We start from the raw sequence: 24778 nt of genomic DNA on the forward strand, positions 1-24778 counted from the left end.
ATGGTGCGGGTTGCTTGTAAAGAAGTAGTCCCCAAAACGGAAACCCATGCCAACACAACCCGAACACGATCAAAGATCATCATCATCACCAAGCCCAAGGACGAGAGAGAAAAAGTATAGATGATCTGATGATCTTCCCAGAAAACAAGGATTTGTTATCAGAGTTTCCTTAATACCCGTCACCGACTTCGTCTTTCTTCTCGCGCTTCAGATATCTAGCACACCGCGCGCCCGTCAGACTTTTTACACGAGCACTCACCGCCCTTCGGCTATTTCTAACTCGTTTGCGCAAACCAACCACAGACAGGTGATGGGCTGACTAAACCACATCTTACTCTGAGCAAATAAACAAAGCCTGCCTGAAATAAAACTGGCCGCGCTGCTGCCGATCCCTCGCTCTTCCCAGACTTTTCGTCACTAGGTGACGGGTTCTGCGGTCTAGATGGGCATTGGCTTGCGCGGCCTGGGTTGGTACACCCTACGATCCGCGATATCACTGTTAAACCCTTTATTTATTGGCGCATTATCGGTTTCCAAGAAAATGATATATAATCATATTATTATTAATAATAGGCGCGTGTAGTAAATCATATATGTGTACATCTCTACATAATAGCTCAACCTTTGGGTGCAAATAACACCATCCTTCGCTCTCACGTCATACCCAAAGAGCCGACTCAGCCGGAGCTCATCACTCGGTCCGAATCTCGGTCGATGGTCAGGTAGCGGCTCAAACCGTCAAACTTTCATATCGCATCTTCAGAGAGGAGAATATGATATGGCTTTCGGCGTTGAATCTCGGTGTCTGTCTTCATACGGAAGGGTTTGTTTGCTCACTCGTTTAGTCATTCTATAGGATGACTGTGTACAGGTGCTCTTGTCTTTCGGGGGAGGAATATACGGGGACTTGAGACAGTAGAAACTCGCGAATTATATAATATGTCTAAATAGTATACATATACAAAACAACAGCGGACTCGATTTCGCATCCGCAGCATTTGTCTCATCTCACCAAACAAAGATCGATACTCCAAAAGAGACAGCAAACAAATCACAAGGAGGTATTAGAATTTCATATTAACTACAACAAGATCAGTACATACATCATCCTCAACCTCCCACACACCAACGCACCCTGCAATCATCATCATTGAGCGTCTTCGGCCAAGTACTCCTCCTCTTGCCGCTCGTCGTCGTAGACCTCGTCGATCTCGTCCTCGACACTGGCTTCCTGGTACTGCTGGTACTCGGCGATCAGGTCGTTAAGATTACTCTCGGCCTCTGTGAACTCCATCTCGTCCATACCCTCGCCCGTGTACCAGTGCAAGAAGGCCTTGCGTCTGAACATGGCGGTGAACTGGTTACTTGTGCGCAAGAACAGCTCCTGCACGGCGGTCGAGTTTCCGATGAAGGTCGCCGATGTCTTGAGATGCGCGGGCGGGATGTTGCAGATCGAGGTCTGAATGTTGTTGGGAATCCATTCGACAAAGTAGGGCGAGTTCTTTGTGCGCATAGTGACCACCGAGTCCTCGACTTCTTTGGTCGAGACTTTGCCGCGGAAGATCGTCGACGCGGTCAGGTAGCGGCCGTGCATGGGGTTCGCGGCGGCCATCATGTTGACGGGGTTGAACAGCTGCTGGGTCAGCTCCTGGACGCCCAATTGGTGGAAAGCACGGGTGTCTATATGATGTTGTTAGCAAGAGTCGTTCTACTCGATACATTCTTTAGCTCAAAATAAAATCTGGAACATACTGGCGGCGAAAAGAGGAGCGAATCCGACGATAAAGAAATGTAGACGAGGGAAGGGAACCATGTTGACGGCCAACTTTCGAAGATCACTGTTAAGCTGACCCGGGAATCGAAGACAGGTAGTGACGCCGGACATGACCATCGAAATGAGCTTGTTGAGATCCGAGTAGTCAGGCTGAGCGATTCTGAGGGTCTTGGTCGCGATATCGTAGAGCGCCTCGTTGTCGAGACAAAAGGTCTCGTCTGCGTTCTCGACAAGCTGGTGGAAAGAGAGCACGGCGTTGTAGGGCTCGGTGACGGTATCGGAGACCTTGGGCGAGGGAAGGACAGAGTATGTGCAAAGCATGCGGTCGGGGTACTCTTCGCGGATCTTTGTCAGAAGAAGGGTTCCCAGACCGGAACCAGTTCCACCGCCGAGCGAGTGCGTGACCTGGAATCCCTGGAGCGAGTCTGTGTTTTCGGCCTCGCGGCGGACGACGTCCATGATAGACTCCATGAGCTCAGCGCCCTCGGTGTAGAATCCTTTGGCCCAGTTGTTTCCCGCACCCGAGTCTGCGGAGATGAAGGAATCGGGGCGGAACATGTCGCCCTGGGGACCGGAGCGGATGGCGTCGAGCGTGGAGGGCTCGAGATCGACGGCGACGGAGCGCGGGACAAATTTGCGGTTGGAGGCTTCGGCGAAGAAGACTTCCATGCGATCGAGACGCTGCGATTCGGAGGTATCGACGAGATGGCCGGAGTTGTCCAGGCCGTGCTCGCCGGCGATGGTGGACCAGAAGGCCGAGGAAATTTGGTTACTGATAACGTTAGAAGAGATCAGAAGAAGAAAACAGAAAGCAGATTGTGCGAATAGATTGCAATATGAGAGCATACCCTGGAAGATCAAAAGTTAGTAGACAATACGGGGTGGTTTAATTTTCGGCAGCAGTGATAAGAGACAGGGTTGAGTAAGACGTACCAGCTTGGCCACATTGGATAGAAACAATCTCACGCATGTCTATATGATGATTCTAGAATACGGCAGAGAAGGATGGGTGAGAAAGAAGAAGATGCGGAAGAGGGGGGCGCGCGAGGAGATCAAAACAAGCGATGCGCGATGGTTTTGTTGTTGTTGCTGCTGGGCGACACGCGCGCGAACAAACAAAAGTAAGCGGTGAGGGTTTGGACAACAATGGGTGAGTGGATGAGGGTTTGGTGGTGATTACGTGATGTATTAGATACTCATTCGGCGGCGGGCTGTTTTGGGAAGCCGACAGGTGTCAACCCAGAAGAGCGGAAAAGGAGGAGGAAGAGGAAGGGATTCTAGAAGACACGGCTGGCGGCAAGAATATGCGGAAAAGAGAGGGAGAGAAGAGAGAAGAGATTCAGGAAGGTGAGGGAGAGCCGGAATTTGCCTGAATTGCTGTGGTGTTTGTAGTGCGCAGAAGCGAGTAAGGTCTCGGTTCCCGTCGGCTGGAGCTGCCTGTTCGGTTCGCGACAAGACGAAATTGGGATTGGGCCGAGAGCGTAGGAATTGAGAAGATGAGCAGAGGGCAGTGATCTGCACTAAGAAGTTGGAAGCGAGCGAGTCTAAAGTAGGGAAGGGCCAATCTGCAGTAGTGTAAACCAGATAGGATTAGATTATATTAGTAATATATAGGAATATATTCATATATATGTGTGTATAGATATATATCGGCTTAATACAAATACAATGCACTAATACAACCGCACGAACGACTCTGAACGCCATGAACTGTAAACTGTAAACTGGAACCGGACCGCAACGAGGAAGACAAGAGAGAAGAGACAAGAGGAAGAGACAAGAGAGGGTGATTAAACAAAATTACAAAAAAGAGTCAAAAGAGAGATTAAAGGAGAGAAAGTATTAAGACATAGGTAGAAGTGAAAGCAAGGAGAGAGCAGGAGAGAGCAGGATAGCGAGGTTGTGGGGGCTCAGTTGAGGTCTTCTTCGCGAGAGTAGTATTGTGGATGCCGCGAGGGCAGATGGGTCTGCAGAGAAGGCAGCTCGGGCAGAGAGGAGACTATTGGCGGCATTCGGTCGTCGACTGAGTGTGGTTGAGGCTGCTGCTGCTGTGATTGCTGGCGCTGGGGTTGCTGCTGCTGCTGTCTTTGCTGCTGGTGTAGGGGCTGGGGCTGGGGGATTTGCTTGTGGTCGTCGACGGACATTCGACGCATCTTTGCACGGCGGTTCTGGAACCAGACCTGCAGCTGGCGCGGGGACAGGCCCGGGATCTCTGCCGCGAGACGCTCGCGCATGGCCGCGTCGGGGTGGGGCTGACGCGCGAATTCGGCGAGCAGGAAGCGGGTCTGCGCGTGCGTGAGACGGAAGCGCTTCATCTTTGAGCGCGGCTCGGAGGAGGGGAAGAGCGGGGGCTGGTAGTGCTGGACGACGGCCTGGCCGGGGAGGGAGGAGACTGAGGACAGCTGGGAGGAAGGCCCGGAGGAGGACTGGGCGGAGATAGGAGAGTAGTGGGCGTAGTAGGCGGATTGGGCGGACGCGAGCGAGGGCAGACCGCCGGCGGCGGAGAGGGCGGAGACGGAGGAGGGAAGAGCGTGTGCGTGGGAAAGTGGGTAGAGGCGGTCGCGGTCCTGGTCGTAGGTCGCGTGCGCGGCATGCTGGAGCTGCTGCTGCTGGAGCTGTTGTTGCTGGAGCTGTTGTTGCGGCTGCTGTTGCTGCTGTTGCTGCTGCTGCTGCTGCTGCTGCTGCTGCTGGAGCTGGTGGTACTGCGCGGGCTGGCGCGGGATAGCCGAGTCGGCAAAGACTAGAGGCTGGTCCTGCGGTGGGCGGGCGTAGGAGGGGAAGAAGAGGGTGGACATCTCGAGCGGCAACTGGGGGAGCGCCGGAGCGGAGGAGGGTTTCTGGGAAGGCGACGTGGTGGAGCAGAGCGGTGAGGAAGGCGGAGGTGTGAGATGTGAGATGTGAGAAGTAGGAGTGACAGAGGAGGACGAAGACGAGAAGAAGACGAGGAACCGCAAGGCCGTGATGGACGAGGACGGGTGGTGTCCAGCGACGGGCATCGTTTTATAGGTCGCGGTCGAGCAGAAGCAGATGCTCGGGTGCGATTGCCTGTGCGCACGCAGAGCAACTGCAGACGACCTGGCTGCCCCTGCACAGCTGCAAAGGTGGTGATGCGGTTGTGTCCGCAGGTTGGGAAGCGTGCGACGGTACCTCAATTAGGGTTTAATGTTATTGCAGCTGCGACACGTGCGCCTCTGCCCCTTTTCGGTCTGCGTATTCCGGAGAGGAAGAAGAGAGTGAGGGTCGAGAAGGTGTTGTTAAGAAGAAGAAATATGAAATGCAGTTCTTATTGCAGCTGTTATTGTCATTGTTTGTGCTGTTGTGTGGTTGCTGCAATAGCAATTTCGCTGCTGCTATACTACTCTACTCTAAGTACTCTCGCTCGTGTGTACCGAGCCGGGTACGTGGCCAGGTACAAACTCGTCTGCTTACTAACAGTCCCCTAACCGCCACCGGGGATCGTCCGCCGGCAGCCTGCGCCGAGTTTGTGCTTCGCTGGGCCGCTGTGTTGTTTGTTTACTTGTTTACTGTCTCGACTTGCTCTTCGACCTCGACCACGTCCTCATAGATCTCCTCGACCTCCTCTTCCACAATGTCTCTTGCTTTTGTCGGCCGTGTCTGGTCTTCCTTCCTCCAAACATCTGGACTAGAGCCTACTCTCATCCCCAAAGTGCGCCTTCCCCGCTTCAGTCTCAACCATCTTCCTTCTCCACAACGCGGCTTATAACTGTCCTCCCGCTGACTCCCTTCTCACCACCAGCTCTTGCTCAAAGACGCGAAGCCAGGCCATGTCTCTCTCGAATTGACCGTCGAGCAATCCCACACTGTCTGTCTCTTCTTCTTCTACTCACGCCTTCCCTCATTCGCTAACCCTCCGCAGAACCGCCTCAAGATCCTCCATGGTGGAACAGTCGCGGCTCTCGGTACGCACATACTCCTTCCTCTTCCAACCATGATACGCATTTCTCTAACCCTCCCAGTCGACCTCTCCGGATCCCTAGCCGTCGCCTCCCGCGGCATGTACTCCACCGGCGTAACCACCGATCTCAATGTCACCTACATCTCTTCCGGCGGCAAGGTCGGCGACAAGATCTTCATCGAGTCCTACTGCCACAAGCTTGGCCGCAACCTCGCCTTCACCACCGTCGAGTTCTTCAAGCCCGCCGGCAAGTCGCCTGCCTTCCTCCCTCGCACTCCCGAATCCCTCGAATTATTCGCCCGGGGCACTCATACAAAGTACATTGCTCAGGCCATGAAAGACGTACGCTCACTTACCGACCTGCTTCTTGTCTTCTCAAAGTCTTGTCCAATTCCTCCTCCTCCTCCTCTTATCTTCCCGTTTCCTAATCTTCTTCCCGTCTTTTGCAGCCCCAAAACGCCCTCGACCAGCTCAACAAGCCGCTTTAGGCCTGCACTTGTTCTCGAGCGTACGTCGTCCGCGCCCAATTTAATCCCTCCTCGTCTTCTAGCGACATCCCTTAGACAATCTTCTGCCTCTACATTATCTTATATTCATCTTGTTTATCTCGCCAATAGACATCTTAACTTTAAATATACAATTTTTGGCTTAAAGTTATATACTCGTATATTGCCAAATACATCATCTTGGTACAATCCCCTTCTTGCTCATAGTCACGTGTAAACGTCATGTGCCTCACAAAGACAGACCCGGCCTGAACTCGCGGCGTCTACCGAATCTCGAAATCGTCCATATCACTCTCTCTTCCTCTCTTCCTCCTTCTCTCCCCCTTCCTCCTCCTGATCCTTCTTCTTCATCTTACATCCCTCCCCTCCCATAGTCCTGCTCTTGGACCCCCAAGTCTGCAAGCATGGACAATGCGGCGCTAAACCACATCTTCACCGACCTTCGATCAAAGTAACCAGCTCTCTCTCTCCTCACTAATCCCACCCCATTCTAACCACCCACAGGTCTCCCGACGTCCGAAACAGGGCAGCCGACGAGCTCCGCGATCATCTCTCCACCGTCGTTCGTGAGCTGCCCATCGATCAGTTCACCCGCTACAACAACGACGTCAACCGCCGCATCTTCGAGCTCATTCACTCCACCGACACAAACGACAAGTTTGGCGGAATCGCTGCCATCGACCGCCTCATCGATTTTGACGGAACCGAAGAAAATGCCACAAAAATCTCCCGCTTCGCAAACTACCTGCGCATCGTCATCCCCAGCAACGATGTCGAGGCCATGCGTGTCGCCGCGAAAGCTCTCGGAAAACTAGCCATCCCCGGCGGCACCCTCACTCTCGATTTCGTTGAATTCGAAGTCAAGCGTGCGCTCGAGTGGCTTCAATCTGATCGCCAAGAGTCCAGACGCCAGGCTGCTATGCTCATCATCACCGAACTCGCCGCAAACAGCCCCACAATCCTCTACGCCTACGTCCCGCAGATCCTCGATGTCATCTGGGTCGCCCTGCGCGATCCGAAGGTTACCGTCCGAATCGACGCCGCCGATGCCCTCCGCGCCTGTCTGAAAATCATGTACCAGCGCGACAACCAGATGCGCCAGCAATGGTACGAGCGCATCTACGCTGAAGCCCAACTCGGCTTCACCAAAATCGGCACCGCAGACGCCATCCACGGCAGCTTACTCGTCTACCGAGAACTATTCGAGCAGGCCGGCATGTTCATGCACCGAAACTACTCAAACGTATGCGACACCGTCCTTCGCTACAAGGATCACCGCGACAGTCTTGTCCGACGCACCGTGCTCGCAATGATGCCCACCCTCGCCAGCTACAACCCCACCGCTTTCGCAGACAAATACATGCATCCTTGTATGCTGCATCTGCTCGGCCAGCTCAAAAAGGATCGCGAGCGCAACCAAGTTTTTCAGTCAATCGGTAAAATTGCAGGCGCCGTTCACAGTAGTATGGGCCCTTATCTCGATGCAATCCTCACAAATATCAAAGAAGGCCTCAGTCAGAAAGGTCGGGCAAAGAAAGAGCAGGAAAAAGCAATCTTCGAATGTATCAGTATGCTCGCCGCTGCCGTCGGCCAAGCGCTTACAAAGAACCTCAATCTCGACATTCTTGACCTCATCTTTGCCTGCGGTCTTTCTGAGCACCTGCGCAAGACCCTTGTCGACCTGGCGAAATACATCCGACCTCTCTTGCCGACCATTCAAGAGCGCTTGATCACAATCATCTCATTCTCTCTCTCCGGACGGCCATTCAGAGTTCCTGGCTCGCCAGAGTCAAACCTGCCCATGCTCCCCGACGCGGCTCGTGAATATAGAGAGAACATGCTGTCGAAAGATGGGCCTGCAGGAAGTAGCGACATGAAGGACTCCGATCTCATCGCATTATCCATGCGGATCTTGGGTACTTTTGATTTCACTGGCTACACATTCAACGAGTTTGTGCGGAATTGTGTCATTATGTATCTCGAGGACGAAAATCCCGAGGTTCGCAAAGCTACCGCTCTGGCTTCCTGCTCGCTGTTTTTGAAGGATCCTATCTGCTTCCAGACTAGCGCCCATGCCATCAGAGTCGTCGGCGACGTGTTGGAGAAATTGCTATCTGTTGCCATCTCTGATCCCGGTATGTTTGTTTGTACAAGTTGTTGCCTTCCATTCCACGCTCGAACTAACTTTGTATTTAGTTGCCGATATCCGCTTTGAGGTCTTGAGCTCGTTTGACACTCGCTTTGACTCGCATCTCTCGCAAGCCGACAACGTCCGCCTGCTGTTCACGGCACTAAACGACGAAGTCTTCGCGGTCCGCCAGGTCGCCATCAGCATCATCGGTCGTCTCACGAATATCAATCCTGCCTACGTCATGCCTCCTCTTCGCAAAACTCTTATCCAGCTTTTGACAGAGCTAGAATATTCGACAAGCTCGCGGTCACGAGAGTGTTCAGCCAAACTCCTAGCCATTCTCGTGCGATCGACCAAGGGACTCATCAAACCATATGTGAATCCTATGATCAAGGTTTTGCTGCCAAAGGCTAGCGACTCTAGCACGGCCACTGCAGCAAGTGTTATTTCAGCCCTGGGAGAACTTGCAAGAGTTGGTGGCGAGGACTTGATCCCGTACATTCCTGATCTGATGCCCCTGATCCTCGACGTACTTCAGGACCAAAGCTCGCCACTGAAGCGAGATGCCGCCCTGCGCACACTTGGTCAACTGGCGAATAGCTCTGGATATGTCATAGATCCGCTGATTGATTATCCTCAGCTTCTCGGGGTACTGGTCTCGATTCTTAGATCAGAGCAGTCGTCCATGATTCGCTGTGAAACCGTTCGTCTGATTGGTATCCTTGGAGCTCTGGATCCTTACAAGCACCAAATGGTGGAGCGCGGCGGACTCGGCAAGCGCGCTGGCGAGCAAGATGTGACTTCGTCGGACGTTTCCACAATCATGTTCAACCTCACGCCGCAGACACCTCCCAGTGGAACCGACGAGTACTATGCGTCAGTCGTGATCAAGATTCTGCTGAATATTCTGCGCGACCCATCTCTCGGAACACACCACACAGCCGTCGTCCAGGCGATCATGTACATTTTCAAGACATTGGGTGTGAAATGCGTGCCATTCTTAGGCGAAATCATTCCCGTCTTTCTTCAAGTCATGCGGTCGTGCTCTCATTCTATTCTCGATTTCTACTTCCAGCAGCTTGGAATTATGGTTACGATCGTGCGGCAGCACATCCGAAACTTCCTGCCGGACATTTTTGCGCTCATCAAGGAGTTTTTCAACCAGTCATCCGGTCTGCAAATCACAATCTTGTCGCTAGTTGAGAGCATCTCTAGAGCAATGGAAGGAGATTTCAAAATGTACATGCAGCAGCTCATGCCTCTCATGTTGCCAATCGTTGACACCGACCGGTCAGCAATGCGCACATCGACGCAGAAAGTCCTGCATGCGTTTGTCGTCTTTGGATCAAATGTCGAGGAATACATCCATCTCATCCTTCCCTCCGTCGTCAGACTCTTTGAGAACGCACCGCCAGTGCTCGAGATCGCGGCAATGGAGACTGTGGGACAGATGTGCAAGAATGTGAATATGGCTGATATGGTCAGTCGAATCATGCATCCGACTTTGCGAGTCTTGGGGACGACCGCGAACGAGGAAGTGCGCAAGGCTGCCATCGAGCTCGTGACCTCGCTCATTTACTACCTGCGCGACGACACTGCGGTTTTTATCCCAGTCATCAACAAGGTCGTCGTCGCAAACAAGATCTATCATGCGCAGTACGAGTTGCTGGTCAATCGGATGATCAAAAAAGAGCCGTTTCCGCAAAAGCTGGATACCGATTCCGATCGAAAGTACGCTCTGTCTGGAATTGACGAGGTGTCAGAAGCCAAACCGCCGTCTAAGAAGCTGCCAGTCAATCAGGAGCATCTAAAGGCTGCATGGGAGGCTTCGCAGAAGTCGACGCGCGATGATTGGCAGGAGTGGGTGCGACGACTGAGTGTCGAGCTGTTGAAGGAATCGCCATCGCATGCACTCCGTGCGTGTGCCTCGCTGGCAGGAGTGTACTATCCTCTCGCGAAAGACTTGTTCAATGTCAGTTTTGTCAGTTGCTGGACTGAGCTTTACGAACAAAACCAGGACGAGCTCGTGCGGTCGATCGAGACGGCGCTGATGTCGCCCAAGATCCCGCCCGAGATTCTGCAGACATTGCTTAATCTGGCGGAGTTCATGGAGCACGACGACAAGGCTTTGCCGATGGATATCAGGACCTTGGGTCAGTTTGCGACGCGCTGCCATGCGTATGCAAAGGCATTGCATTACAAGGAGCTTGAGTTTATTCAGGAACCGACGACGCCTACTATCGAGTCCCTGATTAGTATCAACAATCAGTTGCAGCAAAACGATGCTGCGGTCGGTATCTTGAAGCATGCACAGTTACATAACGATTTGCAGTTGAAGGAAACCTGGTACGAGAAGCTGCAACGCTGGGAGGATGCGCTCGAGGCGTACAACCGTCGCGAGAAAGACGAGCCGGACTCCCTCGAGATCACAATGGGACGGATGAGATGTCTGCACGCGCTCGGAGAGTGGGACTTGCTCTCGCAGCTGGCTCATGATAAGTGGCAGAACTCGCCAACCGAGATTCGTCGCTCGATTGCACCGCTTGCGGCCGCTGCCGCCTGGGGTCTTGGTCAGTGGGAGCGCATGGATGCTTATATCAGTGTGATGAAGACCGAGTCGCCCGATCGGTCGTTTTTCAGAGCCATTCTATCGCTTCACAGGAATTTGTTTGACGAGGCGACGATACATATCGGCAAGGCGCGCGATCTGTTAATCACAGAGTTGTCGGCGCTTGTCTCTGAGAGTTATAACCGCGCGTACGGTGTAGTTGTGCGTGTGCAGATGTTGTCGGAGCTGGAGGAGATTATCACGTACAAGATGGCGGCGAACGATCCCGAGCAGCAGAGAGTGCTTCGAAAGACGTGGGCACGACGACTAAAGGGATGTCAACGCAACGTCGATATCTGGCAACGCATGCTCAAAGTCCGCGCGCTGGTCGTCAAACCGAGACAGGATATGGAGATGTGGATCAAATTTGCGAATCTCTGCCGCAAGTCTGGTCGTATGGGTTTGGCGGAGAAGTCGCTCAACTCGCTCGTCGATCATCCTGAACCGTCGGATGCTACGAATCTCTCCGGTACGTCGTACGCTGGACGGGCGCCTCCTCAGGTCGTATACGCCCAGCTCAAGTACATGTGGGCCGCAGGTAATCAGCACGACGCGCTCAACAATCTGTGCGATTTCACTGCAAAGATGTCGCAGAATCTTGGACTCAACACAACTGAGCTCATGATGAAGCCGCTGCCTACCGAGCTTGTGATTTCCGCTTCGAACGTGCAGCTGGGATCGCTATTTGTCAACGGCAACAACGGTCAGCAGCAGCAGCCGACTGCTGGCAGCCAGGCTATGCTGATGAACGGTCATGCGCAGCCTTCTGGTGCAGTAGTTGCCGCAGCTTCACAGGCTCAAGCGAACGGAGCCAGTGCCGCGAACTCTGCAAACGCAAAGAAGCGCATTGAGGAGTACACGAAGCTTTTGGCGCGCTGCTTCCTCAAGCAAGGAGAGTGGCAGATTGCGCTGCAGCCGCAGTGGCATCATGAAAACTCCCACTCGATTCTGCGCTCGTATCTGCTAGCGACTTACTTTGACAAGGGGTGGTACAAAGCCTGGCATAACTGGGCGCTGGCCAACTTCGAGGTGGTGACGGCGAATGACAAGGCTGATACCAAGGACCGAAGTGACTATGTTTCGGATGAGCTGGTTGAGAAATACGTGCTGCCGGCAATCCAGGGATTCTTCAAGTCGATCTACTTGTCGAGCGGCAACTCTCTGCAGGACACACTTCGTCTACTCACGCTTTGGTTTCGCTACGGTGGGCTGCCAGAGCCAGCCAAGGCCATGAACGAAGGATTCACGACTGTCAGCATCGATACTTGGCTTGAGGTAATCCCACAATTGATTGCCCGAATCCATCAGCCCAACATGGTCGTGCGCAAGTCTCTGCACTCGCTGATCTCCGACCTCGGCCGCACACATCCTCAGGCGCTAGTATATCCGTTGACTGTCGCCATCAAGTCCGACAGTGTTACACGACAGAAGGCTGCGATGGCGATCATGGATAAAATGCGCGCGCACAGTGCGACGCTTGTCAAGCAGGCTGAGATTGTGATTCAGGAGCTGATTCGGGTTGCGGTGTTGTGGCATGAGCAGTGGCATGAGGGTCTTGAGGATGCGTCGAGGTTGTTTTTCGGTGACCACAACATTGAGAAGATGTTTGCCACCCTTGAGCCTTTGCACAAGATGCTTGAGAATGTGAGTTTCTCTTTTATTTATATTTTTGGCAGGTGTATAGATAATTGCTAACAACCGTCTTATAATACAGGGTCCGCAAACCTTACGCGAGATTTCGTTCCATCAGGCGTTCGGTCGCGACCTTCGCGAGGCGTATGAATGGGTCTTGAGTTTCAAGCGGACAAACGACATGACTCATCTGAATCAAGCTTGGGACGTGTACTACAATGTTTTCCGAAGGATTACTCGGCAGCTTCCTCAGCTCAACACGCTCGACTTACAGTACGTGTCGCCGAATTTGCTGGAGTGCAATGATTTGGAATTGGCAATGCCGGGAACGTACGAGAGCGGGAAGCCGATTATCCGGATTATGTCGTTCGATCCCACATTCACAGTCATCACCTCGAAGCAGCGGCCGCGAAAGCTGTCGATCCGGGGAAGTGATGGTGTGGACTACCAGTATGTGCTGAAGGGTCATGAGGATATTCGACAGGATAGTTTGGTGATGCAGCTGTTTGGACTGGTTAATACGCTGCTTGCTGCCGACTCGGAGTGTTTCAAGCGACATCTGAGTATTCAGCAGTATCCTGCGATCCCGCTGTCGCCGAAGAGTGGTTTGCTTGGATGGGTCAAGAACAGTGACACGTTCCATGTGTTGATCAGGGAGTATCGCGACAACCGCAAGATTCTGCTGAATATCGAGCACCGTATCATGCTTCAGATGGCACCGGACTACGACCATCTGACGCTGATCCAGAAGGTGGAGGTGTTTATGTACGCTCTCGATAATACGACGGGCCAGGATCTGTACCGGGTGCTGTGGCTCAAGAGTCGCTCGTCTGAGGCCTGGCTTGATCGGCGAACGACGTACACGCGCTCGCTGGCGGTGATGTCTATGGTTGGCTACATTCTCGGTTTGGGCGATCGTCATCCGTCGAACTTGATGATGGACCGCAACACCGGAAAGGTCGTGCATATCGATTTCGGCGACTGCTTCGAGGCCGCGATACTACGCGAGAAGTACCCGGAGAAGGTGCCGTTCCGACTTACACGCATGCTCACGTACGCGATGGAGGTTTCAGGAATCGAGGGTTCGTTCAGGATTACGTGCGAGAACGTGATGCGGGTGTTGCGAGATAATAAGGAGTCGTTGATGGCGATTCTTGAAGCGTTCGCGCACGATCCTCTTATTAACTGGGGATTCAACCTGCCGCAGCCAGAACGGCCTTCACAGGGCGCGGTAATCACGCCGCAAGGATCGCAGCAGCAGCAGCAGCAGCAACAGCATCATCATCAGCAGCAGCAACAACAACAGCAGCAGCAGCAGTATCATGGGTCTGTGGCCGACGGCGAAATAAGCGCGAGCCGAGCAGCCGCGGCGGCTACTATGATGGGTACGAATACGCAGGCAGCACCGATGAACAAGGATCGAAGGAACAGTATGCTTGTTTCACCGTCTTCGGGCTTGGATAGGCGCCGACCGCAGATCGATGAGGAGGAAGTGGTGAACCGTACGTATCCGCAGTGCTTTCACATAATTTTTGCATTTTCATGTTTAATGGGTAATCTGCAAAAAAACAGATACAGAAGACTGACTTGATTATTTTATCTAGTTGAATTGCAAAACAACCTGGACTCTCGCAACCAGAGAGCGACTGTGGTGCTGAAGCGTATCTCCGATAAACTGACGGGTAACGACTTCAAGCATCCGAAGGAACTGGACGTGCCGCACCAGGTCGACAAGTTAATTCAGCAGGCTACTTCGATTGAGAATCTATGCCAGCACTTTATTGGATGGTGCTCATTCTGTAAGTTTTATCCTATTTATTATTCTTTGTCTGATTTCTTGTCAGGCTGGGGGTGGAGTTGGGGTTATAGTTAGTATGTGAGAGTGTTTTGACTAACAGGTATCCGATGTAGGGTAAAACTTGGAACGACTCTCTATATATAAGTCCGAGAGAACGACAGCATTTATCAGGAACAGGTAGAGGAGAGGAGAGCGATGGTCCAGATTTCTGGCTTTTCTTTTTTTTGAGCGGGTTCATGTTCTTCAAAGCTGGAAGCTTTGGAGGACTTGTATGGGAGTATGTAGATTGTTTTTGTGTAGATTCCCTAATTATACATATCTATCTATCAAATTCTCTCAACCACTTCTTCTTCCTCTTCTACATCTACCCATTATTCTTTCTCTCTTTACATGAAAGACAAGAGAGAGCAAGAGTGGCAGAGCTAAAGTCCGAACGAGACGGCAGCGTGCGGGTGGCAGTGATTTAAGGTTTAATTAAGCGAGCAGAAGAGCAACAACTATTCTCCGGACTCGGCACAGATGGTTCCGGGCGAGGGAGATGAGCGGAGGGGGTGTGCGGTTGGAGAACGCTGGATAGTTAGAGAAAACAAGAGAGTATGTATAGAATAGAACTGGGAAGTGTTGGGAGGACCGACAGAAAGGGTGGAGGAAGAGGGATTGTGGCAGATCGGGGGAGACGGTAAAGGGCGGGAAGGCTCATGACACAGAGTTTCCCAGGTTATGAACAAGAGCGCGCACAGCTGGGGCGGACAGCAACGAGAGGAAGCAGCGAACAAGTAGTTTACGTTCACCTTCCAACTGACTGGCCAGCTTCTGCTTAATTTTAAAAGGAAATTGACAAAAACCTGTCGGGGAAAGGAGCACTGACTTTGCGGTATGGGCAAATGGTGGGGGCATTTGCGGAGATGCTTGCTATTTTGTCTTTGACCGCGAGCAACTTTAACGAAGCGTCGTCGTCGTCCACGCAGTGATCCTGGTCACTGTTTTGCTCATCGCCGAAAAAAACACAGAACCGATAAACCGAGCGCGGGAAGTGGCGGGGAAACGCGATTAATAACCCGAGTTTGAGTGGACGAGCACGCAGGCAGCGAGCGAGCAAAGGGACGCGCCCGTTATTGCCGATAGCGCAAACTGTGGAGCAGTGGCCCCCCCGTCGGACTTGGCTTTGCAGGAACCGCTGGGCTTGTTTGTCAGGCAGGCTTCCCTCGCGGTTTTTACTTCTGGCTCGCTTTACTGTTTTAGCCCCTCCCCCGCTCAGCCGGCTGACGGAGGCCCGACAACCCCGATATCTTGTTTGCTCGAACCGTATCTGATCGCGCGGAGAACGTGCCGTGCAGGATGGGGGTCGATTACTGTATAAAGCAGTCCTTGGCTCTCGCCTCCCTGCAGCTCCCTTCCCTCCTTCTTCCTCTCTTTTCTTGCTTTACCTCTTGGGCATAACCGTCTCAGTCAATAGCTGCTTCTCGTTCGACACGCAAAAGCAACCCTATAGCAAGAATGTCAGTTGTTGCTACTACCACTACCACCACAATGCCCACCGCCTCCTCCTTCTCGACCGCCGCCGAGCTCGACGACGCGGTCACCACCCTCCGCCGCACTTTCTATTCCGGAAAGACAAAGTCGCTTGCCTGGCGCAAGTGGCAGCTCAAGCAGGCATGGTGGATGTTGGAGGACAACGAGGAGCGCATCCTCGCCGCGCTCGAGAGCGACCTCGGCCGGTCCGATTTCGAGTCCTACATGTTTGATATCTCGCTCGCGCGCCAGGATATCCTCGAGGCGCTCGAGCACATTGACGAGTGGACCAAGGACGAGTACGTCCCCGGCGCGGGCTTCATCTACGGCACGCTCGGAAAGTCAAAGGTCAAGAAGGAGCCTCTCGGCGTCGCGCTCATCATCGGCGCTTGGAACTTCCCCATCGCGCTCCTGCTTGATCCTGCGTTTGCCGCAATCGCAGCCGGGTGCTGCGTCTTGCTCAAGCCATCTGAGATGGCCTCCGCCACGCAGGATCTGCTCATGGAGCTCGTGCCAAAGTACATGGACCCCGAGGCCGTGCGCATCGTCGCCGGTGGGCCGGAGCAGATGACTAAAGTGCTCGAGTACAAGTTCGACCATATCTTCTTCACCGGCTCGGGCAAGATCGCGCGCTTCATCACCGCCGCGGCGGCAAAGCACCTCACGCCGACCGTGCTCGAGCTCGGCGGCCAGGGTCCCGCGATCGTGACCGGGACGGCCGACGTTGATCTGGCGGCGAAGCGCATCGCGTGGGCAAAGTTCACAAACGCGGGCCAGATCTGCTTGTCTGTCAACCACGTGTTTGTCGATCCGGCGGTGTACGACGAGTTTGTTGCGCGGGCTGGGTTCTGGTTCGACTCTTTCCTGGCGGGCGCGGGAGAGAAGCAAATGACAAAGATCATCAATGACCGGAACCATGCCAGACTTAAGAAGATGCTTGAGGCATCAAAGGGAAAAATCACGTACGCGGGCAAGAAGCCGGAGGGTGCCACCGAGTACACCACCGACAGTTACTCGAGCACAAAGTTCAACCCCACCGTTGTCGCTGATGTGTCGATGGGGGATCCTCTCATGGCCGAGGAGTTGTTTGGACCTATTCTGCCGGTCATCAAGGCTGATTACAAGACTGCCATCACGGAAATCAAAAAGTATGTTGCCTATACTTTGTCTCTTTCTGTACAGATCAAGTTAACATGTGTTTTTTCTAGTCTCGATCACCCGCTTGCCATCTATATCTTTTCAAAGTCGCAGAAGGAAGTCGACGAGGGTAAGATTATTTGGAACCAACTATTATAATCTGTCAAGAATAACGCTAACGACATGCAGTCATCAACACCACCATCTCCGGAGGTGTCACCGTCAACGACACCCTTGTTCACTACATCGTTCCCAACGCACCCTTTGGCGGTGTCGGCGAGTCCGGCTCCGGCTACTACCACGGCGCCTACGGCTTCCGCTGCTTCACGCACCTCCGCACAATCGTGATGCCCCCGACCTGGATCGACAAACTCCTCAGCTTCCGCTACGCTCCCTACACCGAAAGCGATGTCGCGAAGGTGATTGTCAAGAAGGGCAGCAAGGGCGTCGGCTTCAAGCGCGGCGAGACGATGGCCGACCAGGAGCGCCTGAGCCTGCACGAGCTGCTCTGCTCGCCGCTGATCAAGACCGTCGTTCGGAAAACCTTCAGATGCGCGTTCTTCGCTACCGCGCTCGTCGCCGGTCTGGCGGCAGTCGACGGGCTCCGCGGCGGTGGCCGGTCGCGGTTGACGCTCTACCTTGGCTTTGTGTACTCGAACGTGCTCTCCAAGTTTGACGTCAAGCAGGCTCTGTTTTAGATGGTGTGCATGTTGAGTAATGATAGCCCAGGTGGTTGTGTAGATTTTTTTTCATTTCTTTTTTTCATTTTGGTATGATGCATTAGTGAATATATAGATGTTAATTATGAGTAAATTTATCCCTCAAGATATATAAATGCAATTGCAGTGAGCATCTCTGTGATAAAAAGAATGGGGAAAAAGCAAGATTTTCCATTTCAGGAACAATTTTGTAACCTCCCAACCGCGCGTGTACATCATCAATTTCCACCACTTTTCCAAGCGACAATATCATTTTCTCTACAACAACACGACGCTCTGCCTCCCCTCGATTGAATAGTAATAAATATGAGCGACGACGACGACGAAATCCCGACTTTGATCGACGTCCAGACGTCTTCGGTAGAAACCACCGAAGCGCCTGCGCAGATCAATCAGACCATTACTCAGGTATATCAGCACCGTTTCTGGATTTACCATCTCTGTCTGATCTTCTCTAGCTAACGTCAACAAGAATCCGGATGAGCCGGAGTTTAAGGTCCCGCTTACGATTGTCACGGGATATCTAGGAGCCGGTAAATCGTACGTTGTTGCGGGCAATCGCTTGATGTGCTGGAGTTTTTTGATGCTGATCTTGTGAGAATGTTGTAGGACGCTGTTGAATAAGATTATGCGGAAGACAGACAAGAAGATTGCAGTTATTATGAATGGTATGATTACCGTAATAAACTTACCGAGGCGATATACTAACGTTGTGCCTGATATCCAGAATTCGGTGACTGTACGATCTCCAAATTGCGCTGAAATACCCCACCACACCACTAACAATCCTCGTACAATCTAGCGATCGACATTGAGAAATCACTCACAGTCTCCGAAGGCGAAAAGAACTACACAGAATGGCTCGAGGTCGGCAACGGCTGTCTCTGCTGCTCTGTCAAAGACATGGGGATCGCTGCGCTCGAGTCGTTGATGGAGAGGAAAGGGAAGTTTGATTATATCTTACTAGAGACGACAGGGTTGGCTGATCCAGGTACACATTACCCATCTTTTGTTGGTGTTTGCATGCTCGACAACTACTGACTATAATTCACTATTAGGCCCGATAGCAAACATGTTCTGGCTTGACACCGCGCTGGCATCCTCAATCTACCTAGACGGCATAATCGTCGTCGTCGACGCCGTCAACATCATCCACAACCTCGACGACGTCTACCTCGACGACCACCACGACGGCGACGAAACCGAGGACACCCGACAAAAAGACGCGACCCACACAGACAAGCTAGCAGCTACTTCGACAGCCAACATCCAGCTCTCCTACGCCGACGTTGTGATTCTAAACAAATCGGATCTCGTCGACGGAAAGGCTAGGAAGACGATCGAGCAACGGATAAGGGGGATTAATGCGCTGGCGAGGATTATTCCTACCTCGTACGCAGAGTTGGAGTCGGTCGAGGATATTCTTGATATCAAGACGGTGGATGATGACGTTAGCCGCTGGGAGAACGCTGTCGCATCAAATTCAGAGTCGTTTCATGATCACGTATGTACTTCTTACTTGAATCGATATATAGCTTATGCTCACCATTCTTTTCTACCTTTTTAGAGAATAACGACAATCACACTCGACCTGCCCAAACTATCAAAACCAGCATACGACAGATTCGACAGATGGCTGCAGAGCCTGCTCTGGGAAGGCTACGTCGACAGCGACCATCCCGTCGAGATCCACAGACTCAAGGCAAAGGTCTGTCTTGACTCGGGCGAGATGTATGTGATTCAGGGTGTGCGCGATACGTATGATACCATTCCTATTAGCGGCGCGCAGGGTTCGGCGGCTGGAAAGATTGTTTTGATTGGAAAGGGTTTGGATTTGGAGGTTTTACAAAGCAGCCTTAAAAGCGTAGAGTTGAATGAGTGAGAAGTAGATTGTCGGTTTGTACATAGTGAAGCGTAAAAAAATAGAAAGGTTTTAGCTAAATTCCACCATTTACAAGACAACTCTACTCGCTCGGAGATCGAGCACTTAACCATGCATGTATTACACGAATAACCAGCCCACACTTAAGCATAGAAAGAAACCGATTTCGACTTGCGCGCCTGCACCTCCGTGATTGCCTCGACAAAATCCTCATGCCGGATCTTGGACTGGCCGTTTCGGAGCGCAATCATACCGGCCTCGACCGCGACGGCCTTGAGCTGCGCACCGTTGAACTCGTCGGTGCCGCGCGCCAGTTCTTGCCAGTTGATAGCCTCGTCGACAGTCATTTTTCGAGCGTGGATCTGCAGAATTCCGGCACTTAGAAAGAGTTAGCATCTTGCTTCACACATCACAAAGAAACACGAATCACTTACCGAGCCTCCTCATTAGGAAGGGGAAATTCGATCTTTCGGTCTAACCGACCACTTCGCAGCAACGCAGGATCCAGCACATCGACACGGTTCGTAGCCGCCAGCACCTTAACCCGGTCATCGCTGCTGAATCCATCAAGCTGATTGAGTAGTTCCAACATAGTTCGCTGCACTTCTCGATCACCGGACTTGTCAGAGTCGAAACGCTTCGTTCCGACGGCGTCGAGCTCGTCGATGAAGATGATGGCAGGCGCTTTCTCTTTGGCGAGCGCAAAAGCGTCGCGCACTAGTTTGGCACCGTCGCCGATGAACATCTGCACAAGTTGGGGACCGGCGAGTTTGAGGAACGTGGCATTCGTTTGGGCAGCGCAGGCTCGCGCAAGAAGTGTCTTTCCGGTACCAGGAGGGCCGTACATCAACGCACCTGTATAAATCAAGAAGAGTGAGCAATAGTTTCGTTGACTGGAACGATAAAAGATGGTAATTACCCTTTGGCGGCTTTATTCCGAGCTTTTTGAATTTGTCGGCTTGCTTCATGGGCAAAACAACCGCCTCGACCAACTCCTCGATCTGCTTGTCGAGACCACCGATATCGGCATAAGTCTCGGTCGGCTTCTCGTCGACCTCCATAGCCTTGACTCTGCTATCGTACTCAGCAGGCAATGTGTCGAGAACAAGATAAGAGTCTTTGTTGACTCCAATCAGATCACCCGGTTTTAGCTTCTCCGAGTCCACGAGACCGATCAGCGGCAGGAAGATGGTCTGTCGGGTTGAGGTCTTTATGACTGCGGACTTTCCGACCCGCGTCGCGTCAAGATCCACGTTCGCGCCATCCTCTTCGTCCTCATCGTTCGCGTCCATGTCAAGGATCTCGACGACGTTACCCACCAGATAGGGCAGTTGCCTATTGTTCTCAATCTTCTCCTGATTGTCCTTGATTCGCTCTGTCATTGTGGTCTTCTCATGAGACAGCCGTTGGAACTCTGATCGCAAGACCTTGATGTCGTTCTCAATCAGACGTCGACGGTTGTTGATGTCGGCCGTGGACGAATTGAGGATCTCCTCCGCGATGTCATCATCCTGTGACTCGGTCTTTGCCTCGCCACTGGCATCAACCATCTCGGTATCGTTTTGACGCTCGAGCGCCTCAAGATCTTCTAGTGTAGCCATTATCTGTAGAAGTGTATGTGTTTGCAGGAAGTAGGGAGAATGGCAAGAGAATCGGCCGCAACAGCGATGGAGTCCTTGGCTGCTGTGCCCGCGGCGAGCGTGTGGATCTGTGGAAGCTCCTCGCAGAAGCACAAAACCCACTCAAATGTAAGCACCACAAAACCCTCGCAAACCGCTGACGCGCTTCCACCAGCTCGAGCTTCCACGGTCCTCCCCGCCCTCGTCCAGACAGCCTGCCATCACCACCAGAACCCGCAATCATGTCGAGCGATACAGTCACGCTACTCACATTCAAGGCCGGCAAGGTCGAGTTCAACCCGCCGTCGAAGCACCTGAAGCCGCTGCCGCAGAAGGGAAAGATCACGCTGCAAAAGTCCACAGACGAGGAGTCGCCTCTCCTGTCGTTCATTTGGGAGCCGCGAGGTTCTTCAAAGAATGATCCGACCGTCGAACGCGACGAACTGATGATCTTCCCGGGCGAAGCCGAATGGCTCCCCGTTGCGCAGTGCACGACCGGCCGGGTGTACGTTCTCAAGTTCAACAGCTCCAGCCAGCGGTCCTTCTTCTGGATGCAGGAAGCTCCCTCCGGCGACATACTGAACGAGATAAGCGAGAACGATCTCAAGATTGCGACACGGATCAACACTCTCCTCGAAGACATCGATGCCGAAGAAGTCGACATCTTGGAAGAACAGTCTGGAGCGTCCGGCGACGATGTCGAGATGGAGGACTTGCCCACAAACACAGGCGACAGCGCGCAACAGTGAGTAGCACATGATCTTTCAATTACTTTCTGCTTTCTCGGGCGTGCCATTCCACGGTTGTACTATATACGCAATGTTTGCCATATTTTTCATGTAAAGAAGTTGCAGATTGGCAGCTCTGTGGTCGTTTGAATCGATTAGAAGAAGAATCGGTGCTTGTTCCATATTCATGTCTGGCTACTTTACAATTACGTCCGATTTCTTTCGATTGGAGTATTGGGAATCGTCTTTGCATCTCTTCGTGATTTCATCATTTATCATTTTTTTCCCTCGTGTTTGGCTCGTTCGGTATTGCCTTGATGTTCAATATAATCTAATATACATTCTTCTTTTATCTTCTCTTCTAAAGACAAGCGAGCTTGTCGAGCCTTATCAATTCGATAGTCATTCCTCCCTCCAGCAGCAGCACATCCTCGGGCGCGCCAATCCACGACATCACCGACGCAATCACACCAAAGCAAATGGCCCAGTTCGTTGACTCTCTCGACGCCTCCGATCCGCGACTGACGAACCTCTACAACTTCCTGCCCGCCGAAATCCCAAAGACAAAGCCCGAGCTACTGAGGGTTCTGCAATCGCCTCAGTTTTTGCAGGGAATTAACAGCTTGAGTCAGACTTTCAGATCCGCGGAGGGGACGAACGCGGGACAATTGGTGGCTCATGAACTTGGATTGCCATACCGTGGTGAGGGTATCGAAGCATTCCTGCGTGCTATCAGAGCTGCGATTCAAGAAGAGAAAGATAGAGACCACGAGATGCAGGAGTGATCGCATCAGAATCTTGCCATGATCGAGCATCTACAGGAATTTGTTGTACTAAAATAAATTGATATATACTTATACAAATACAAAACAAAATCCCCGATTAAGCATGCAACACAACACCATCACCAACTCATATCATACAAACACTCCAAAATAATAAACCCTCACTTTCTAGTCTTGTTAAACAGATGATCCATAGCAGCGTAATTAATCTTCTTTGAAAGCACCTTCTTCACCAACATCGCCTTTGCACTTTCCGCAGGAGTCTCTGGCAGATTCTCAGAAGTCGAGTCCTTTGGTTTATTGCGCTTGCGCTTTCGCGGCTGTCGCACTATACCGTTCTTTGCATCCTCCGCAATCTTCTGCGCTTTAAGTTCCTGTTCCCGCAGATATTCAGCGTTCAGCGTATGCCACACATGGGACTTCACGTCGACTTCCTCTTCGTTCAAGATGAAGTTTGAGATTTCGTCGTCGTCAACGTCGGAAAGATTTTCGGGATCATCGTCGATGATGCGCGTTGGAGCAGGCGTAGGCTCGACCGGTTCGGGAATGGATATAGCGACTTGCTTCAGGTTACTGTCTTCCAAAGCAGCATCTATATCTCTGCCAACATCCTCGACTTCATCCGCTTCGTCATCGGTGGCTTTCTCCTTTACTCCGTTGTCGTCCTCGTCACTATCAGCATCCAAAGTACGTAACCGCTGCTCGCGCTCGCGCTGCTCCTGAAGTTCGCGTTTGCGATGCTTGGTAAACGAAGGTGGGTCGGCTTCAGTTTCGATATTGGTACCCCGAAACTGCTGAACGGTAAGCGAGCCGGCGGCGGTAAGTCTGAATTCGTCAAGACGTCGCTGGATGGTATCCTCAGCGACCTTGGCAACATGGACGATTTCGGCTCTACTCCTGCGATAATTGTTCATCCGAGCGGCAACCAATAGACATGCGCCTGCTACACCAGCAGGACGACGTCCTTGATGAAGCCAGTCCTTGCCCATTCTTTGCACCAGTCTGACTGCGTCGTTCATGACTTTGCGCGTATCATCTCTGACCAGAACCTTCTTCTCTTTGGGGTGCTCGTCGTCGCTCTCCTCGCCTTCTTTAACAGGAACCAGTTTGTAGAGTTTAAAGTCCAATTTGACCGCAAAGCGCTGGATATAAATCGAAGGGTCAATCAGCGGAATGTTTTTGATTTGCAGTACTTTGACTAGCTTGAGATATGTAGCTCCGATTGCAAACACGCTGACTTGCAGAATATCGGCAAAGTCGATGAGCATGTGTGTGGTCTGCTGCTGTCGACAGGCAACATAGAGACATGCTGCTACGACGTATTGAGACCGGCGACCTTGGACGAAGTTCTGGGTGACTGCGAGCTGGAACCATCTGTTGGCAGCGTCGCCCACGAATTCAGGAAGTGAGAGAAAGTTGGCGAGGTTCATGATACGCCGTCGTCCTATTAGAAGGATAAGAGATTAGCAACTAGAGCATGAAAGTGTGCGCTATGCCGCTGTAATACGTACCATTAGCAAGAGTTTGTTCTCGACTTTCCCAAGACCCGTTCTTTCTGAGGCCTCCGCCCATATTGCGCGCACCACCTACATCGACATGTTAGCAGCAGCTCGTGTAAGGCAAGCGGAAACAAGACAGCGCACTCACTTTGACCCTCGCCAATGTACATTCCCTGCACCATCGCGGCACCGCTCGAGGTCTCGCCGAAGGTGACCTCGGCCACGATCGAGGTGTCGTCGACGACATTACCACAGGATGTGCAGGCTACCTCACCGGTGCCTGTCTCTTCGAGCGTCGTGCCCTTGCAGTGCGGGCATACTCTGACCGGCATTTTTCACGTGTAGACCGAGCTGACAGAAGGCAGTGGACAGAAGTAGCCGGTCAGCTAGTGACAGTAGAGTGTACAAGAGAAGAAAGAACGCGTTTAGACTGCAGTTGATATGTTTCCACTCGCGGGAGAGAGTCTGGTTTGTAGTGAATCTTCGAGTCTGTGCGGATATCGAAGAACAAACTGCTGAGTGTGGCGACTTT

At 52.3% G+C, this 24778-nt stretch overlaps 9 protein-coding genes across 9 annotated transcripts; 5 read left to right on the forward strand and 4 right to left on the reverse strand.

The window, feature by feature from the left end:
- Window positions 1–1147: 1147 nt before the first annotated feature.
- On the reverse strand, window positions 1148–2744 carry BZA70DRAFT_264667 (tubulin beta-2 chain; the record flags this gene model as incomplete). Its single annotated transcript, XM_064910916.1, has 4 exons — window positions 1148–1680; window positions 1753–2546; window position 2623; window positions 2708–2744. 4 exons carry the CDS (start codon window positions 2742–2744, stop codon window positions 1148–1150), a joined length of 1365 nt encoding a protein of 454 aa, XP_064770319.1.
- A 630-nt stretch (window positions 2745–3374) lies between these two features.
- Window positions 3375–4787, reverse strand: BZA70DRAFT_270916 (uncharacterized protein). Its single transcript, XM_064911388.1, has one exon. The coding sequence runs from the start codon at window positions 4768–4770 to the stop codon at window positions 3685–3687; it is 1086 nt and encodes a 361-aa protein (XP_064770320.1). The 5' UTR covers window positions 4771–4787; the 3' UTR covers window positions 3375–3684.
- A 511-nt stretch (window positions 4788–5298) lies between these two features.
- BZA70DRAFT_270921 (putative PaaI_thioesterase family protein) lies at window positions 5299–6380 on the forward strand. Its single transcript, XM_064911389.1, has 5 exons — window positions 5299–5441; window positions 5532–5597; window positions 5652–5694; window positions 5752–6032; window positions 6140–6380. Exons 1-5 carry the CDS (start codon window positions 5364–5366, stop codon window positions 6176–6178), a joined length of 507 nt encoding a protein of 168 aa, XP_064770321.1. The 5' UTR covers window positions 5299–5363; the 3' UTR covers window positions 6179–6380.
- BZA70DRAFT_8537 (armadillo-type protein) lies at window positions 6366–14521 on the forward strand. Its single transcript, XM_064915474.1, has 5 exons — window positions 6366–6647; window positions 6701–8331; window positions 8393–12579; window positions 12650–14069; window positions 14172–14521. Exons 1-5 carry the CDS (start codon window positions 6601–6603, stop codon window positions 14438–14440), a joined length of 7554 nt encoding a protein of 2517 aa, XP_064770322.1. The 5' UTR covers window positions 6366–6600; the 3' UTR covers window positions 14441–14521.
- A 1341-nt stretch (window positions 14522–15862) lies between these two features.
- BZA70DRAFT_286653 (aldehyde dehydrogenase 3I1) lies at window positions 15863–17712 on the forward strand (the record flags this gene model as incomplete). Its single annotated transcript, XM_064913883.1, has 3 exons — window positions 15863–17025; window positions 17086–17144; window positions 17204–17712. 3 exons carry the CDS (start codon window positions 15863–15865, stop codon window positions 17710–17712), a joined length of 1731 nt encoding a protein of 576 aa, XP_064770323.1.
- Window positions 17713–17867: 155 nt separating this feature from the next.
- Window positions 17868–19651, forward strand: BZA70DRAFT_270930 (COBW domain-containing protein). The gene is made up of 7 exons (XM_064911390.1): window positions 17868–18141; window positions 18206–18273; window positions 18343–18401; window positions 18461–18472; window positions 18536–18724; window positions 18792–19237; window positions 19301–19651. The coding sequence occupies exons 1-7, from the start codon at window positions 18040–18042 to the stop codon at window positions 19613–19615; spliced, it is 1191 nt and encodes a 396-aa protein (XP_064770324.1). The 5' UTR covers window positions 17868–18039; the 3' UTR covers window positions 19616–19651.
- BZA70DRAFT_270933 (P-loop containing nucleoside triphosphate hydrolase protein) lies at window positions 19652–21374 on the reverse strand. Its single transcript, XM_064911391.1, has 3 exons — window positions 20535–21374; window positions 20050–20470; window positions 19652–19993 (listed from the first exon to the last, which is right to left on the reverse strand). The coding sequence occupies exons 1-3, from the start codon at window positions 21214–21216 to the stop codon at window positions 19759–19761; spliced, it is 1338 nt and encodes a 445-aa protein (XP_064770325.1). The 5' UTR covers window positions 21217–21374; the 3' UTR covers window positions 19652–19758.
- Window positions 21375–22786, forward strand: BZA70DRAFT_270934 (proteasome complex subunit Rpn13 ubiquitin receptor-domain-containing protein). The gene is made up of 2 exons (XM_064911392.1): window positions 21375–21979; window positions 22330–22786. The coding sequence occupies exons 1-2, from the start codon at window positions 21477–21479 to the stop codon at window positions 22745–22747; spliced, it is 921 nt and encodes a 306-aa protein (XP_064770326.1). The 5' UTR covers window positions 21375–21476; the 3' UTR covers window positions 22748–22786.
- On the reverse strand, window positions 22787–24768 carry BZA70DRAFT_270936 (Brf1-like TBP-binding domain-containing protein). Its single transcript, XM_064911393.1, has 3 exons — window positions 24395–24768; window positions 24259–24333; window positions 22787–24191 (listed from the first exon to the last, which is right to left on the reverse strand). The coding sequence occupies exons 1-3, from the start codon at window positions 24576–24578 to the stop codon at window positions 22909–22911; spliced, it is 1542 nt and encodes a 513-aa protein (XP_064770327.1). The 5' UTR covers window positions 24579–24768; the 3' UTR covers window positions 22787–22908.
- Window positions 24769–24778: the final 10 nt, after the last annotated feature.

The sequence above is a fragment of the Myxozyma melibiosi genome (assembly GCF_037950935.1).
Source record: "Myxozyma melibiosi strain Phaff 52-87 chromosome Unknown BZA70scaffold_1, whole genome shotgun sequence".
NCBI lineage: Eukaryota > Fungi > Ascomycota > Lipomycetes > Lipomycetales > Lipomycetaceae > Myxozyma > Myxozyma melibiosi.

What these genes read in the sequence shown, in the direction of transcription:
- BZA70DRAFT_270916 (XM_064911388.1), bottom strand. Translation starts at nt 4,770, where the DNA reads ATGCCCGTCGCTGGACACCACCCGTCCTCGTCCATCACGGCCTTGCGG.
- BZA70DRAFT_270921 (XM_064911389.1), top strand. Translation starts at nt 5,364, where the DNA reads ATGTCTCTTGCTTTTGTCGGCCGTGTCTGGTCTTCCTTCCTCCAAACA. An exon ending in CCGTCGAGCAATCCCACACT is followed by an intron (nt 5,598 to 5,651) that starts GTCTGTCTCTTC and finishes AACCCTCCGCAG; the next exon opens with AACCGCCTCAAGATCCTCCA. An exon ending in TGGAACAGTCGCGGCTCTCG is followed by an intron (nt 5,695 to 5,751) that starts GTACGCACATAC and finishes TAACCCTCCCAG; the next exon opens with TCGACCTCTCCGGATCCCTA.
- BZA70DRAFT_8537 (XM_064915474.1), top strand. Translation starts at nt 6,601, where the DNA reads ATGGACAATGCGGCGCTAAACCACATCTTCACCGACCTTCGATCAAA. An exon ending in TTCACCGACCTTCGATCAAA is followed by an intron (nt 6,648 to 6,700) that starts GTAACCAGCTCT and finishes AACCACCCACAG; the next exon opens with GTCTCCCGACGTCCGAAACA. An exon ending in TGCACAAGATGCTTGAGAAT is followed by an intron (nt 12,580 to 12,649) that starts GTGAGTTTCTCT and finishes CTTATAATACAG; the next exon opens with GGTCCGCAAACCTTACGCGA.
- BZA70DRAFT_270930 (XM_064911390.1), top strand. Translation starts at nt 18,040, where the DNA reads ATGAGCGACGACGACGACGAAATCCCGACTTTGATCGACGTCCAGACG. An exon ending in TCAATCAGACCATTACTCAG is followed by an intron (nt 18,142 to 18,205) that starts GTATATCAGCAC and finishes AACGTCAACAAG; the next exon opens with AATCCGGATGAGCCGGAGTT. An exon ending in GACAGGGTTGGCTGATCCAG is followed by an intron (nt 18,725 to 18,791) that starts GTACACATTACC and finishes ATTCACTATTAG; the next exon opens with GCCCGATAGCAAACATGTTC.
- BZA70DRAFT_270933 (XM_064911391.1), bottom strand. Translation starts at nt 21,216, where the DNA reads ATGGCTACACTAGAAGATCTTGAGGCGCTCGAGCGTCAAAACGATACC. An exon ending in CGGAATAAAGCCGCCAAAGG is followed by an intron (nt 20,471 to 20,534) that starts GTAATTACCATC and finishes TGATTTATACAG; the next exon opens with GTGCGTTGATGTACGGCCCT. An exon ending in CTTCCTAATGAGGAGGCTCG is followed by an intron (nt 19,994 to 20,049) that starts GTAAGTGATTCG and finishes ACTCTTTCTAAG; the next exon opens with TGCCGGAATTCTGCAGATCC.
- BZA70DRAFT_270934 (XM_064911392.1), top strand. Translation starts at nt 21,477, where the DNA reads ATGTCGAGCGATACAGTCACGCTACTCACATTCAAGGCCGGCAAGGTC. An exon ending in ACAGGCGACAGCGCGCAACA is followed by an intron (nt 21,980 to 22,329) that starts GTGAGTAGCACA and finishes TCTCTTCTAAAG; the next exon opens with ACAAGCGAGCTTGTCGAGCC.
- BZA70DRAFT_270936 (XM_064911393.1), bottom strand. Translation starts at nt 24,578, where the DNA reads ATGCCGGTCAGAGTATGCCCGCACTGCAAGGGCACGACGCTCGAAGAG. An exon ending in GTACATTGGCGAGGGTCAAA is followed by an intron (nt 24,334 to 24,394) that starts GTGAGTGCGCTG and finishes ATGTCGATGTAG; the next exon opens with GTGGTGCGCGCAATATGGGC. An exon ending in AGAACAAACTCTTGCTAATG is followed by an intron (nt 24,192 to 24,258) that starts GTACGTATTACA and finishes TCCTTCTAATAG; the next exon opens with GACGACGGCGTATCATGAAC.